Genomic DNA, 16,475 nt, shown 5'->3' on the forward strand with positions numbered 1-16,475 from the left:
TAAAAACTCATTGACCAAAAGCTACTTACTTTGCCATCTTCCCTAGTGTGAAACATTACACCGGTAAAACACATTAAAATTTTGAATAGTATCCAACTAATTGCCTAGCCGAGCCATTCTCTAGGAAGGTTAATCATTCAGATTTCGAAGAGTGGTTGCCACCAAGGTTATCTCAAGTTGAAATCCTGTCTGGCAAAGCAACATCTGCCTTTCGCAGTGGTTGAGTGACTTGAGTCCTTTATCCATGTGGTGCCTTTACTCGGGTGGCCTATGGCCTCAGAATGCCAAGTATGGTGGCAAGATACAGTTGAATGAGACAGAGAAAAGGAAGTAACTCAAAATCAAAGCTTGTGAGGCAAAAGAAACTATCAAGGATGCTATGAAGGATGAGGATGAATACAATGGGTCCTCTATGAAAGCTTTGGAAGACTTCTTTTCAAATTCTCCTCGAAAAGAAAAAGGAAAACAAATTTCATCAACATGAAGATGATGCACATTACGGAAGACAAATCTCAAGTGATCTGATCATGATCGACTCCATCAACACAAATTTATTAACCAAATTGATCGAAATGCGCACTCAATTATGAAACAAGAAAAAAGTAGCTTGACAACCGTATGGCTACAGATGTATAGCATGTGACGCAATAAAGATGTTATAAATACTATTCTCAAAATTGTTAAAACAGTTTCTTCTTCTCCAGACCTCTGTAAGTCTTATCGTGAATACGACACAGCAGGATATATACATGAGAATATAAGACTCTGCAACTGAAAACTGCCCTGTCTAACAATATCAAAATGAATTAACAAGTAGGCAGTAAAACCGCGAACTATCAAGACGTAGCTGAACTGTCATAATCACTCCACCAAAAGCTAACTGACATACTTGTTGTCAGAGACCGCACATAGTGCCACCACTTTGGTGGGATATAAAGCATCTCACCTTCCTCTAATATGCAGTCAAGAAATTCTAAGTCCTGCACCTCCGGGAATTCTCTCTCATCTACATTGTCAAGATCAACCTTCAAACCAAAGTATATTCAATTAGTAAATATATAATATACTTGAGCTGACAAGAATCTCAACATTTCAGTTTTTACCAACTAAATTCTGCCTGTAATCTAAATAATTATAAGTTTGATCTTCATTATGATAACTAAGAATAACTAAAAGGTAGCTGCCACTAGATAAAACGCCCACCCATTTCAGCTTCACAAGATATTTTCACGAGACATTTCCAAGAATATGACAGTCACAGGTTTCACTAATAATCTTCTTCTCTTGGATTATCTAAACAAACAGTTGAACCAAGTCATCTGTTAAGCTATAAACTTCTTGATACCTGAGAGGAACTGACTACTAATCAAAGATCTTCTCCCAGATTGACTCCGTATTTTCTAAAAAGCATGTATAGTCTTGGCACATGCAAACAAATGAAAATATAGGTCTACTTTTAGCATTTGCCTTCTCGACAAGGTATTAGCAAATTTGTTTAGATTTTTTCCTTGCTTTAATGAGGTCAAGAATGCAATTACCTGACTTGAGTTGCAAAGCATGGTTTCAGTATGTGGATAGAGTTCCTCAGACAATGAAGCACGATAGAGCCTTATATACTTTTTTCCAACTACCTGAAGATAAGCAATCAATTCGAGTCACATAGATGTTTGATCATAGAAACTAGTAACTTGCCAAAATATGCATCTACACACACACACACACATATATGTCCATGTGGAAGTACATGCATACAACATATGCCTTTGTATATGGAATTATGATTCATGATATATATGCATGGTAAAATAGTTCTGCACTTAAAACAGACATGTTTTGTGGGCGCTACAAATCCCAGTCTTCGCAACAAATGGAGGTGTTCTGCACATCTAGGTATGTACTAAAGAAATTATCAGATTCTTTAATCATGTTACTGCACATGGATTTACTGTTTAGAGATGGCAGTGTAACCAAGCGTTCTGTATACAACCATTCTTTCCCTTTCTAAGGGATTTTCCCATCATGAAGATTTGCCTCCCCTAGTACAATCATGGGATGAACTCTATTCATAGACAGGACAATTAAACTATAATATAAAGCAGTAACCAACTGAAGAAAGGAATGCTACTTCTATTCCTAGTCCTGATTCATCAGCCTTACAATTTTCCCAATATAAAGGGATGATATAAGCAAAATTCAAAAATGATAAGTAACATTATAAAACCAAAAGCCAAAAACAACATCAAGCTTCAGAATGAATACTCTCAAGGGCAGACACCTTGGTAATGATGTTAAATACAGAAAACTAACTCTGAAGTACCTGAGCAAACACATTATGGTGCGGATCATGGTGTAATGGGGTTACAGTCCCAGCCGGACCAAACCAAGCATTTAGAGACCTTAGTTCCCCACCACCAGCACAACAATAGTCGGGAATACATATGTCCTCACGCAGCTCGTTTATCTGCCAGTCAATAGTATACCAAAAAGTGAAATGATGCAATGTCTATCCAAACATACATTCATATCACCTTGGTAGCCTGTAACGCATAACATACCTGATCAAACAATGAGTGCTGGGCAAGATACGTCGGGGCACCAGAGGAAGAGTCATTACCCCGAATCCTCTCAAGAAACTGCGAAAACGTAATAAGCTCCTGCTTCCACTCCGGATACAAATAATTTTTCCCAACCTACAACGCATTCAATGCTTTACCAATTTTCAGTCATTTAACAAAAAAAAACTACTTAAACACACTCGCATTGTCTATTAAAGTAAGCATCTTTCTCACCTCAACCGGCACCGTCCGGTCACCGGCAACTCTTGTCAGGTAATCCATGTCATTCCACTTCGCCCTCGCCGGCCAATGCGCCATACAATCAGTCAAAATAACCGGCAATCCCGGTAAGAAATGTTCTCGTAAAAACCCTTCCAAAGATAGACCAGACTTCTTCACAACCGTTTTACAAGATAGTGATTTTGGAGGCAAAACCCCAAGCATCTGAGAAAACCAATAGAAACTAAAAATCAATTCTTTCTTCATTGTGTGAAGTTCAGAAGTGAATGTGAAATGACGAACCTAACCTCCGTTGCTTTGAAGTCGTCACGGACCAGACGGCGGTCCAAATTGGGGCCGTTTTGTTCTGAAACCCTAACGGCGGCCGGTCTGGATTTAGCGGAGACTTTAGTCACGGCGGCGTGGAGGTCCGATTTGAAGAGCGGGCCGCCCATGAGGAGGCCCATGTCGAGGGCGCGGAGGGCGTCGGTGAACTCAGCGGCGGCGAAGTGGAGCTTGGCGACGTGGAGGCAGGCCATTGCGTAGGCGTCGCGCCAGACGGGGAGGACGGAGTGCCAGGGGCCGGAGTGGAGCTGCTCCCAGGCCATCTCACGAGCGGCCTCGGCAGCACGGACGTCGCCGGCGGCGGCGCGTGTGGCCATGCTGACGTAGGCGTAGCCGCCGTGCTCGGAGAGGGTGTGGAGGAGCGTGGAGGACTCGGAGTCGAGGGTCGGGGTGGGGAGGTGGTGGTGGTGGTGGTCGGAGTTGGCCATTGGCGGAGGAGCTCCGGTGAAGTAAGTGGAGAGGAGTTGTTGGGTGGAGTGATGAGAGAGGAGAAAAAAGGGGAGATAATTATTTTGATGAAGAGAGAATATGCGACGTGTTGGCGCGGTTTCCACTTCGGGCTTTCTCCTTTTGGTTCTTTTTGGTATGATTTTTTTTTGTTTGAGATATTTGGGTGACGTGGCACGCTTTTTTGGGGCACTGTAGTTTCGTGACACCTGGATTGAGAATGAGTAGGAGAGAAAATGAGTGGAAAAAAAAGATGAAAGCGAGGTAGATATATGTGGCTTATTCCTATTGAAGATATTTATTAGCATCCAACAAATTGGTGTTTGTAAACCTAGCTGACTGACTTTGGGAATGTTGATTTGCTCTGTATGGTTGTAGACACCAAAAACTTAATGAAAATAAAATTCATTAAATAATTTGGTCAACACTTGAAATTATGACCAAACAAACACAGTTGTCAATGTAGGTCCTACAAAATGTGCACGTGGCTTGTGAGTAAGTAAAATCACGCGGACTTAGAGAACGACACTTGACGACACATGAAAGGCCCGACGACAATAAATGAACTTGTTCCGGCTAAATCAATTGATATTAAAGCAGATCAATCAAATTAAATCAATTGATTCCGAGTCAAATCAAGTATTGAATTTCGTCTGCTGATTAGATGTCAATTTATTTAAATTGATGATCAGGATGAAAATCAGCCATCAAATTGATTGGCTAATTCCTTAATGGTCGTGATTAAATCAGTTAATTAAAACTGATTGATTTGATTATGTTATTAAGGAAATACAATTAAAATCAGCCATCAAATTGATTGGCTAATTCCTTAATGGTCATGATTAAATCAGTTAATTAAGGCTGATTGATTTGATTATGTTATTAAGGAAAATGCAATTAATTACGTGTCATCAAGGCATTCCAAATCGAGAGAGACACCGACACTATAAATACCCCCTCTCAAATCAAGATGGGGGGGGACGACAGACAGAGGGACGAAAGCAGACGGAAGAAACCTCTCCAAAGCTCAGAAGCCTCTCAAGCTCGTGAAGAACCATCAAGCTGCCAAATAGCCGGTCTCTTCACCTCGCCAACTTCAGACAAACAAGGGAAATCACCTGCAAGCTCAGAAGTTGTCAAACTCGCGGAAAATCAACAAGCACCAAGCAAACGTGCCGATTCATCCGCCATCAAAGCCATACTCGCCACGTGACACCGCTCGTGGTTCAAATCTGATCAAGTTCAAGCCTCTGCAGCCCTTGATCATTTGTCGTCTTCAAGTCGTTAACAAAGCAAAGCTTCTGACAAGTTCTTCATCAAGCTCGTGGAGAATCAACAAGCACCAAACACACGTGCTGGTTCATCCCCTACCAAAGCCGAAGAACGCCCACCACGTGACACCACTCGTGGCCTAAATCAGATCAAGAGCAAGCCTCTGCATCCCTTGATCAACCGCCTTCTACAAGTTGTCAATAAAGTAAATCCTCTACAAGTTCTTCATCAAGCTCGTGGAGAATCAACAAGCACCAAACACACGTGCCGGTTCATCCCCTACCAAAGCCGAAGAACACTCACCACGTGATACCACTCGTGGCCTAAATTCGATCAAGATCAAGCTTCTACAGCCCTTGGTCAATCGTCTTCCTCAAATCGTCAACATAATAAGAAGTTCACACTGCAACCGTTCAATTCAAGATCAAGTGCTCGCCACCCTTGGATCAAATCAACGTCAGAGATCGAATAAGAGGAGATTCTTGTGAAAGAGCATCTACAGAGATTGTAATCCTCAAATTCATTAATAAAATTATATTATTTTGTACACGCGTCCTTCTTTCATTCGTTGCGGGATTTTCGTGTTTACAATGGTGTCAAAATGTAGTGCGCATCCAACTAAACTAGTAGCATGTCGAACGGAAGTTGATGACTAGTAAATGACATTAACAACATGTAGAGACTTGGAAAGAGGCAAAATAAAAATGGAATAAGGGCCTAGAATATAAAAGGAAATCAAAATAATAAATTAGCTCAAATCGATACGGAAGTCACTAAGCTAGGACAATTGAAAGTTTGAGTATGAATATAATCACTGAGCTGATTCAAGTTTAACGAACTTAATTTTTATGAATCAATTTAGAATACATAAATACTAGAGATCCTATAGCTTGTTACTAAATTTGCTAGTTAACACAACAGTTTCCGAAATAATCATGTGCCATGTACCACAATCTGTAATACCGCAATTTGCACACTAAACTAAACACATTTTTTTTTTTTTTTGAATAAGGTTGATGATGGGTCGGGCTGCACTCCTCCAGTGTTGGCAACAGCGTTGGTGGCTGTTGATGTGGCCGGAATTGAGTCGCCCGGCCGGTCTGAAGAGCTGCTGGAGGTTGGGCTGGGTCCGGAGGGCTGGTCGGAGGAAGCTAGGGCGACTGGGTCGGTGACGTCGGGATCTGCTGTGGAGCCTGCGGCTGCCCCAGGATTTTCGGCGGGAAACCTAGGTTTGAAGTTAGGATTTCCTGTTGGGCCGGGTGGCAGTGGGCCTGAAGGGGAGGTTGAGTTGACTTTGGGCCTGGGTGGTGAGCCAGCTGCACAGGGGCCAGCTGCACAGGGACCAGCTGTACATGGGCTAGTTGCAAATGGGCCAGGGACTGATGTTGTTTATCCCAAAATTTTGGGGACTCGCAAATGGTGCCAGGGTGAGTGGCATATGGAGAAGCGGCAAAAACCAACCTTGGCGGAGATACCCCATGAGTTTCATCTTGGTGAACTTGTGGAGGTCCCGGTGACTGTTGGGAAGACTCCAAAGAAGAAGGGTCGGCCTAGGGGTAGTTGGAATAAAGAAAGCAAGAGGATCAACCTGATGCCGAGGTTGTTGGATGTTGAAGAGCCTGATGCAGGTACTAGCTCCGACCCCCAGGGGACGGAGAAGGTACATGTCTAGGGTTTTCAACAAAACAAGACATTCTGGACGCGAGCCTGTTGCAGTAGGGGTAATTTCTATAAGCTTTTCTAAGACGTTTCTAGTTGATATTTGTACCACAATCGAGTGATTGGCAGATTAGACTAGATGAATATTTATTCCTTAGAAAGCGAGATTAGTCTTGCATAGATTAGGCTTGTTGTTCAGCGAGCGTCCCTTTAGAATCGAATGAGTTCACCTGTGGCTTAGATAGGGGTATCCGGTTTGTCCCGGAGTTTTCTTATGTAAGTCCTGTTCAACTCTGGCATGTGTTTTCATGGCTTGATAATTATTAAAAACTAAACACATTATTATACCGTAAATATGTAAATTATAAGATTTTTTTTTTCGATTGAGCAAAAATAATTACAACCAATAACCCCTAGTTGAGGTCAGCTCAACTCACAACATAAGTTGCAGTGTATTTATAATATGCTTAATTTGGTGAGATAGTAGTTAAGACATTGAATTCATCCCGACGTTAATTTGAAGAGATGTAAATTAGGATGTTACAACATCTTGCAAAAATAACTCAAGATTTGTTTTAAACACTTATTTGTTTCCAACAATTCTAAGATGTAAATTAATTTCTTCATTATAAGCGTAAGGTTGAAATTCTAAAACCCTAGACGCCGCAGCACACAAGTTTGGTCGAGATTTAGCCAAGTTCCTCTCGTCCAGCGGCGTTCATCATCGGCATGAGGCTTGCCTCGTTGTCGTTGGGAGGCTGCCGGACGGGTGATGGTGGTCTATGGTTCTCTGGCTTCTAGGATTTGCAGTAACCCGAAGTCGACAACGGGATCTGGTTTTCGTTTTGGTTTGAAGCCTCTCTGTGGCTTGGGCAGTCGTGGGTTTCCCGTTCAAGGGGCGGATCGAGCTGGCTTTGGATCCAGGCGGCGGCGCAGCGTCATTGACCGGGTGCAGTTGATCTTTCTGGGGCATCAGGGCTCAGTTTCCGCTTTGGATCGGTCTGGTGCTTTCGGGGTTAGCTGCTGGCCTCTCAGTGGTGGCAGCGTGTTGTTGGCGGGGTTCCTGGAAGCTGGGCATTGATATGATTGCGGCATGGCGTGGAGGCGATGGCTGCTTGCGGTGTGTGCGCGTCGTTCTGAGCGTAGGGAGGTGGAGGTGGAATGAGCTGGGCCAGCTGTTGGGCCTAGGGTCTGTTTTGTTCTTTGGGCTAGTTGGACTTTTCTTTAGTTTTATTTTTATTTTTCACCTTGTTCTAGAACCCTAGGTTTGCACTCTCTAAGTTGTTAGGGAATTACGCACTTTCATGCCTCTAGCGAATCCTCTAGAGTGGTAATGACGGAGGATTCTCGAGATAAGGGCTTAGGAAAGTTTTAGGCTTTCCTGGTCCTCTTGCCTACTACTGGAAATTGGGTTCCTTATTACTTTCTTCTCAGTCTACTTAGTTGTACACCAATTGAGGTCTCTAGGCGGCTAGGTTTTCTTTTCAAAGGGGGTTAGTAGTGAGAATTTGATTTCTTGTGATTTAGGCTCATTAAGTGAGCATATGTGTTAACAGTGAAGGTACTTGTCTTTTGCTTGGCAGCTTGTGCCATCTAGATTTTAGGTATGAGACAGCATCTAATGTATGTGCCTTCTGGCCTTTAGTTAATGAAGCTATCCTTTTATCAAAAAAAACAATTCTAAGATGTAAACTCAAACAATCTCCACTTTCGTCCTTTTGGGCAAATTAATCATCTCTCAACAATTCTAAGATGTAAACTCAAACAATCTCCACTTTTGTCCTTTTGGACAAATTCTTAACTTTTTAATCATCTCTCAACAATTCTAAGATGTAAACTCAAACAATCAGCCACTTATTGTCATTTTGAGCAAATTCTTTAACTTTTTAATAATCTCTCAACTCTACAAAGTATCTAAATTTACATAATGCATCCACCTTTAACAAGCTATTACATATACATGAGGTATATTTAAAATCTTTTCCTACCATTATTGACATTCAGATCTTAGAAGAAATATTAAGTTGAAAAGATTTTGACATGTAGAACACTAGTAGAGAACTGTTGTTGGGACTTTGGATGCTTCACACTTGCAAGTGCAAGGTGTTATAACAAGCCAATCTTCTTGAACTAAATTTGGTATACATATGAAAACAGACAGCTATTACCATGATGGACTTTCTTGTGCCATGATTCCACTCCATCAAAATTGCCAAAAGCATATAAATTTCTAGTTCTTCTTGTCCTTTTCAGCTCCTCATATAATCAATCACAATGGAGTTTAAAGAAAAAGAAAAATAAAAAAAGCACAAGCTGATAGATTGTCAATTTCAAAAGCTAAGCATCATGTATCACATTGGCTAAGATTGTAAATACACTAATACAGGCAGAAATTAGAGACATCCATATTAGCAATCTAGGTAAAATCACTAGGCAAAACTAACCCTTCCTATACAAGGTGAAAACCCCACCAATCTTTTGCTTTTCTGGCCAGAGAAAAAAGCTCATCTTTCAAACCCATTAAAGTGATTAACCTAACATTCAGCCAAAACAGAGATCCAAAATAGAGAGAGGTAGCTAGCCAGCTTTAGGGTTTAATGGGGTTGTTGTTATGGTGAAGGGGGTCAGGTCCAGTTGGAACTAGCCTCTCTGAGTTTTCCACACTGCCGAGAACCTTAGCTCCATTCCCAAATGCTTTATCAGCCTCCTTGATTTGAATCCCCTAATTTGAAAAGTGAGACATTTTTAGAAAATAGCAGATACCCGATTCAATCATGGACCTATACAAGGACAAAAGTCTACAAATGGGTGATTTATATCTCTACAAGAAGATGCAAAAAATGGGTTCTTCAAAACTCAAAAAAGACGAAATTTTTAGACTAGGTTAGGCTTATGCCTCTGTTTTCTGCAATGTCTACTTTCAGAAAATAAGAGGGCCCAATTTTGAACTTGTTAAAAGAAAGAACTGTAGAAACCATACAAAAGGGTAGTGTAAATCTCTGCAAGAAGATGTAAAGTTAAAATGGGTTCTTTTGAAATCCAAAAGTTGTTAACTTTGAGAGCCATTTAAGCTTATATTCTTATGGGCCTCTGTTTTCTGCAGTGTTTGTTTTTAGAAGTGAAAAAAAAAAAAAAAATCCAGGATACACGCAAATGGGTAGTTTAAATCTCTACAACAGGATGAAGAACAGGAAAGGGCTGTTGAAAATGTGAAAAAGGTGACAACTTTGACAGTAAAATTCAAAAAAGATGAGAACTTTGAGAGCCGTTTAAGTTTCTTTTTACCTGTGTTCCTCTGTTTTCTGAGATGGTTGTTGTTCTTACTTGGAGACCTGAAATTGGGGGTAGCCAGAAACCTTCAGTTACACTCTAAAAATCTTAAGAGAGAGAAACAGAGAGATAGATAAAGATGGAGGGAGAAGAGAGAAGCTTACAGGTGCGAGAAGATTGGACAAATGGGATTGAAGCCACCAATAGAACAAGAACCAAGATTGAAACCCAGTTAAGAGCTAGCTTGCTATGCCCCATTTTGATTTTGTTGATCCCCAAAAAAAATTAAAGCCACCAGCTCACAAGTGACACAAGACACAAATAGTGAAAGCGAGGGAGTGGGTACGTCGTCTGAATCAACCCCTGATATGAGAGCCAATGGGTTTGGAAATACCAAACTCACCCCCGCATAGTTCCAAAACGGTGAGAAACGACGGGGCAAAGTCGTCATTTGAGGACTGGACAGTTTGGAGGTGGTGAAAGCTCTATGCCTCTATGGGTTGGCCAGGTGTCGAGAAAGACATCCTCGTACGGAGAGCTTGCGGCGTAAAAGACAGGAGTGACAAGTGGCGTGGTGGGATTGGAGGAGAGGAGGGGATGAAGGACAGGACTGAGAGTCTGCAGAGTGCAGAGGATGCTCTGCTGGGCTCTGTGTCTGTTTCAAGACAACGTAGCCACTTTGTCACCAATGATTCCACATCACTTTGCGGAGAGAATCATTGTCTTTGAGATTAGATTACAATAACAACCTTATAACAATGAACTAATTATGGTGCAAACAGAAATTTTGTTTCTTTTGAAGAGAGTTTGTTTCAGAATGAGGCTGTCAAGAACCAACAACCGAGCAAAGACCGGCCAAAATGGGGCGGGAATCACGGCCAAATCGGACCGACCAGTCCTCGGAATAGTAATGAATCCAACTGGTCGGATTGGTCCCAAAATACACTAAAACCGAATCCGAGTCTGGTCGATTTCTCCTTCACCATGATAGAGTTTGTCAAAGCTAAAATTTCATATCTGCTCTCTCATACTTCATCTCTCTCTTTGAACCGAGGTTTGTTAAGTCCAAATCCCATGATCCGTCTTATCATCAGCTGAACTTAGAAGGAAACTTACCAGCAAATCGATTTTCGGTCTATTGCTTTTCGAAGGTAGGTGTATGTCATGAAAATTAGTTTACAGGTGGAAAGGGATTTTGTGGCCACTTAGGGCCATACACCAACCTTGCTGACCTAGTTCAGTTCTGCTCAAGTGATTCAGTATTGCCCTTGCCAGAGTCATTAGGGCACTTAAGAACAATATCAAGATTCAAGATCTTCATGCACAAGCCTGATTTGGGCTCATAACGAAGCATTAGTTGGACTCTGCAAACAGTAAAAATGCAGAACGTGCCATCACCTATTTCTAAAAATCATCTTTAACCAATTAACCATCTATTTCTAACAGAATTCAGTCAAAATCAAGGGGATAGAATAGAACCATGGATGGAGTATAAGCAGATCGGATGGTAGATCTTGTCCTCAACTAACTAGGTGTTAAGAAAATAGGTTCAATTTGTTCTGGCAAGATACTGCAACATAATCACAGCAAGTACCATTCATATAAAAGAAGTCAGTCTGAGGATAAAGATTGGCAGCAAATGGAATTGATAAAGAAATTATAGGAAAAATGAGAAATTAGGTGCAGTATGCACTGTTAATGCAAGAGAGCACAAACATCACTGAGGATATCTATTAGACATCTTGACCAAAGAAATGAGCAAATAATCATACCCTTGACATTTATCCAGCCTAAAAAATTGACTATTTACATGAACCCCAGGGTTTTCATTCTTATTGAAGATAAGTGAAAGGAAACTATAACACGAAATCCCATCATTCCCTTCACTTAGTTAGCAAAATGATGAGTTCTACAAAATACTAAAATCATAACTTCCGGCAACAGACTCTATCCCAGGGGGGCCATTAATGCAACATTTTGAAGTTCTCAAGGAAAAAAAGAAAAGAAAAAAGAATCTTGATCAAATTCTGACACAATTTATAAATAAGGTAGCATATAAGAGAGAAATATGTCTTACTATCTAAGCTATGTGGCTTCAAATCTGACAACTTATGCTGCAAAGTATGCCATCATTTCATCCACATTCAGGTCATCTAATGAACCAGTGCCCTCAATTCCAAGGTCAAGTCGGAATGGGCTGTTAAATAGTCCCCCATAATCTAATGACAGGCTGTCAATTGGAGAGCCAAAGTTAGCATCTACTGTTCTGTCTTGCTCACTCTGAAATGGGTCTTTTGCATAGAATGGCATATCTCCTCCAGTAATCTCATTTCCATTTCTTATAGTTTGTAAAGGGACAACATCTGCTGGTCCAATTTGCAGTTCATTCATGCCAATCTGAGACTGCTGCCTATCATGACCGGGCACATATTCTGCTGATGGATTATAAAGGTTATACATATTTCCATGATGCATCTCAGCACTTTGCATCCCATGATAAAGCAGCGGTGTTCCACCCACATGCATGCCCTGTGTCGTCGCAGTTACACCGTCAGGAGGTACATCAGCATAGTAGTTAAACTCAGACGCCGGTAATGCTTGGACATCAAGATCTTGCTCTGGTGGCCGTAAAGTTGTGACTGAAACATTTTCCTGTTGATTTTCATGAATTGGAAATCCAATCTGTGCATCAGTGTGGTTTATATCAGGCAAAGCATTTAATGGTTCAACATGCAAAGGCTCATTGTGACTTGGTGCAGGAAGTTTATCATCAGAGCTTGGTCTTACAGGAGCCCTTTTTCTCTTTCTTCGCTTTTCACCTCTCTCTTTATCTTGGACATGATTAGTAGGAGTACTACTGTGTAGATTGCTAGATGGCTCTACATCCATCAGCTCAGTCCTCCTGTCATCTTTGGATGAAACAGATCCTGCATCGATTAGCTCCTTATCAGTACCATCAACATCATAATCACTGTTACTACTAGCAGTAGCATGCTTTTCACCGCGGCCACGACGTGGCATCTCAGTTATGCCAGATGTCCCATTATCGCTACTGGGTTGTCGAATGAGGGCTTCTTCTCGACTTAGAACCCCCAACCAAATTGCACTCTCCTTTGCTGTCATCTTATCCTGTAAGCATTTTGACTGACGGACATGCCGCCTTATCTTTGCAATATCAGGGGACATGTGCTTTATCACAGCTGTTAACACCCCAACTTTCCACATCTTCTTTAAGTCATGTGGCTTCTTATAAGGAGGACTCTGACCACAGGGTAACCCTGATTTCATCCACCAATCTTCATTTCCTGTCGGCCACCAAGGAGGCGGAACTGCCTTTTCTAATGGATACTTCCTTTGAGGGGGGTCGCAATGTTGCATCAATGAAGATAGTAGAGAACCAAGAGTTGCATCTTGTAGATCTTGGAGGATGGTCTGGGAATTACCATTTCGGTTATTGTCTGCATCAGTCATGGCAAGAATCTCTGCTTCATACTTGTCTATGGCTGCAGGGCCATTCTTATCAAACTTCACTTTTTCTTTCCACCATGCTCTGATGTTATCAGAAGCACCGCTTACTGGCTTGCCCTTCTCAGGAATGATACCATACACAAATCCACGAGCTTGACACACTTCCATCAGCTTCAACATATACTTTAGAATTCCATCTTGTGCTCTTGACATTTTCTTCCTTCGAGCCTGATCAGTGGTCTGTTTGGGCTTCTGCCTTTCCGCAGCTTGTTGAGCCTCAATTTTCTGTTTTTCTTTGATCCTTTTGAGTTTGATTCTATCCTTCCACATCCGTCTCTCCAGCTCTTCCGGATCAATCTCCTCGTCACTGACATCTTTCTCCACTAAATTATCACACCTCAAGTCTTCTTCTATATCCGAACTGTCACCAAATGGGAGAACAACAATCAGACAATGCTCCCATCAATAATATTGCATTAACCCCACTGTTTAGCTGCTGAGAAGATTGTTGCGACAAATTCTTAGCAGCTGAGCTGACATTCACTCAGAAAAGCAAAAGCTTTCGCTCCATTTGGCTCAAACAACCAACACAAAACAACTAAAAACCCTTCATTCCTACCTTCTCAGCAGCCAAACAAAAATGGGAATTGAATTGATAAAACTAAAAAACCAACAATTCTCAGACACAAAAAACAACCCTTCAAACAAAAGCCATATCTATGATTCCAAAATGATCTAGATTACAATAACTGAAACTAATATATCAAACAAAAAATCAGAATCCCATAACATGAATACACAAGCAAAAACCAGCACCCCCAATTCCAATAATTGAAACAACACCCCAGAATCAGTTCATAAAAATTGAAAATTAACAAAACCCACAAACATCCAATCAATCCCAAAAGACCATGAATGAAATGACTCAACAAGAATATTCAAGCTATTGATAAAACAGTGAAAACCCAATAAAATTGAAGTAGTGGGCACACAAAATTCTTACCTAATTTCAGGTCCAACCTCTCCAAGGTCCCCCATTTAATCCTAATCTGCATGCAGGGATACCAAACCCTGAAAAAGATTTGGGCTTTTCTGATTCTCTATCACTGAATTGTCTGAGACAAGAAGCAGAAGAAGAAGAGGAAGACAATATTGGGAATTTAAACCCGTAAAGGGTTTTTACTTGGAAAAAAAAAAATTGGGGCTGTAAATTCAATGCCAAAATTAATAGAGAGGAGAAAGAAAGGTTGAAACTTTTTAGACGGAGAAGGCAAAGATGGGAAGATTCTATGTGAATTGCTAGGCGGCCATAATCAAAATGGATCAGAACACCTCTCTGAGTTTGCCAACACGGAGGCGCGTTCTCCTGCATCGCGGCCTATTATATATGGTTTTCATTTTGTGTGGACTGGATTCGACGATGATTTTGTTTAATTTCACTCGCCTCCCCTCGATTTCTTGAAATGTCAAAACCCACCCTTAACTAAAATTTTGAAATTACGATTTTGTATTTGTTAATTCACGTCTTGTTAGTTCGAGACTTGTTATTTCGCGCTTTGATTATTCTTAAAAGAGATCAGCTTCGTTAACCGTCAATGTTACTAGACATAGCGATTGTGTTGTTAATTCGGGGCTTTGATTTTTTCTAAGATTTATAAAGAAAGTGTACGTGTATCTTATTCTTAAAAGAGAAAAACTTTGTTAACCGTCAATGTTACTAGACATAGCGATTTGGTGATTTCGATGGTTAAACTAAAGTGCTTGAACGTTTTGTTGTGCTTCACTTGACGGATGTAGTGCTTCGATGTGTTGCATCCGCGTACAATGATGGATTGTATTTGACCAAAATTTGGAGTTTTTAAGGTAAAAAATCGTCATTATCGTTTTGTTTAGACAATGTATCATATCATTCATGAAGAGAAAAGCTACGTTTACCGTTAATGTTATTAAGCATAGACTGCATAGAGATTAAGTGATGTTAAAACAAAAGTGCTCAAACGTTTTGTTGTGCATCAGTTAATGGATGTACCACTTGCATTTGTTGTAGAACAATTCTTAGGTTCACCCCTAGGGTGAACTAACATATTCACCTCTATTGTTGATTAACATACTTTTACATAATAAATTTATAATCCAACCATTCATGTTGTATAACGTAATACAAAGATTAGCTCTGTAAAAAATCAATCAAATTGAAGACCTTTTAGTTATTCATTTCTATGAAATACATGGACGGTTCATCATAATAGTAATAAGTGTTGTTAGAACCATCCATTTGTTTGGTTCAATTAGATAATTAAACGATTGCCGATTCGATTAATTTTTTACAGATATGATCTTTAAATGCTAATTTAAGATATGGACCGTTGGATTATAAAATTATTACGTAAAAATATGTTAATCGACAATAGAGGTGAACCTAAGAATTGTTCTTTGTTGTATAGGAACACACTATCTAGGGGCAATGATGGATTACATGATAGATAAAGGGTGTTTGACCAAAGTTTGAATTTTTAAGGAAAAAATCATTTCGTTCTCTTTTTGTATTGGAACTGTTATGTCATACATGAATTCGTTTGATTTGTCTATGGAAAGAAAAAGAAAATAAAGATAATTTCAAAATATTCATTGTACAAAATTATTACAAATTTAAATTACCGGATTCATTGAATCTGGTCATTACATACATACATTATATCTCTATTGAGAATAGATGCATTGTATCTGGTCATTTAAGACAGCAAATGGGTTTTTAGTTATGGAAATTGTATATTTGTAATAAGAGAAATCAAGAGAGAGAAAATGAGAGGACCTAATCTTGAAAATATGATGAAATTTTCGTAAATAATTTGTACAGTGTTTCCTTAACAAATGTTTTGTAATAATTATACGTGTATTGCTAGCTGGAAAATGATGGTGGTGCTAAAATTTATTCTTGAAAAGTCACCACTGTCCTTCAGTCACTTTCACCGTTGGAGATAATTGGACAGAAGTCCTAATGGCTGAGGTCACCCCATGCCATTTGAGGTACAATCTTGTTCGATTCTAAACGCATTATGCATATTCATATATAATATGAATGATTAGTGGCTCTTTACTCAATGCTAGGTCACCCCATGCCATTTGAGGTACTATCTTGTTCGATTCTAAACGCATTATGCATATTCATATATAATATGATTGATTAGTGGCTCTTTACTCAATGCTAGAATTCTAACTTTAATCTGCGTGATGCCTTTT

General features: G+C 40.2%; 2 protein-coding genes across 2 annotated transcripts; both read right to left on the bottom strand.

Annotated features, from left to right (window-relative positions):
- Positions 1 to 512: 512 nt before the first annotated feature.
- Positions 513 to 3,685, bottom strand: LOC133731943 (lysine-specific demethylase JMJ30). Its single transcript, XM_062159392.1, has 6 exons — positions 3,083 to 3,685; positions 2,790 to 2,999; positions 2,556 to 2,690; positions 2,318 to 2,461; positions 1,539 to 1,631; positions 513 to 1,025 (listed from the first exon to the last, which is right to left on the bottom strand). Exons 1-6 carry the CDS (start codon positions 3,545 to 3,547, stop codon positions 837 to 839), a joined length of 1,236 nt encoding a protein of 411 aa, XP_062015376.1. The 5' UTR covers positions 3,548 to 3,685; the 3' UTR covers positions 513 to 836.
- Positions 3,686 to 11,768: 8,083 nt separating this feature from the next.
- Positions 11,769 to 14,604, bottom strand: LOC133731578 (ETHYLENE INSENSITIVE 3-like 3 protein). Its single transcript, XM_062158950.1, has 2 exons — positions 14,239 to 14,604; positions 11,769 to 13,656 (listed from the first exon to the last, which is right to left on the bottom strand). Exons 1-2 carry the CDS (start codon positions 14,271 to 14,273, stop codon positions 11,877 to 11,879), a joined length of 1,815 nt encoding a protein of 604 aa, XP_062014934.1. The 5' UTR covers positions 14,274 to 14,604; the 3' UTR covers positions 11,769 to 11,876.
- Positions 14,605 to 16,475: the final 1,871 nt, after the last annotated feature.

Source organism: Rosa rugosa, chromosome 2 (genome assembly GCF_958449725.1).
Source record: "Rosa rugosa chromosome 2, drRosRugo1.1, whole genome shotgun sequence".
NCBI lineage: Eukaryota > Viridiplantae > Streptophyta > Magnoliopsida > Rosales > Rosaceae > Rosa > Rosa rugosa.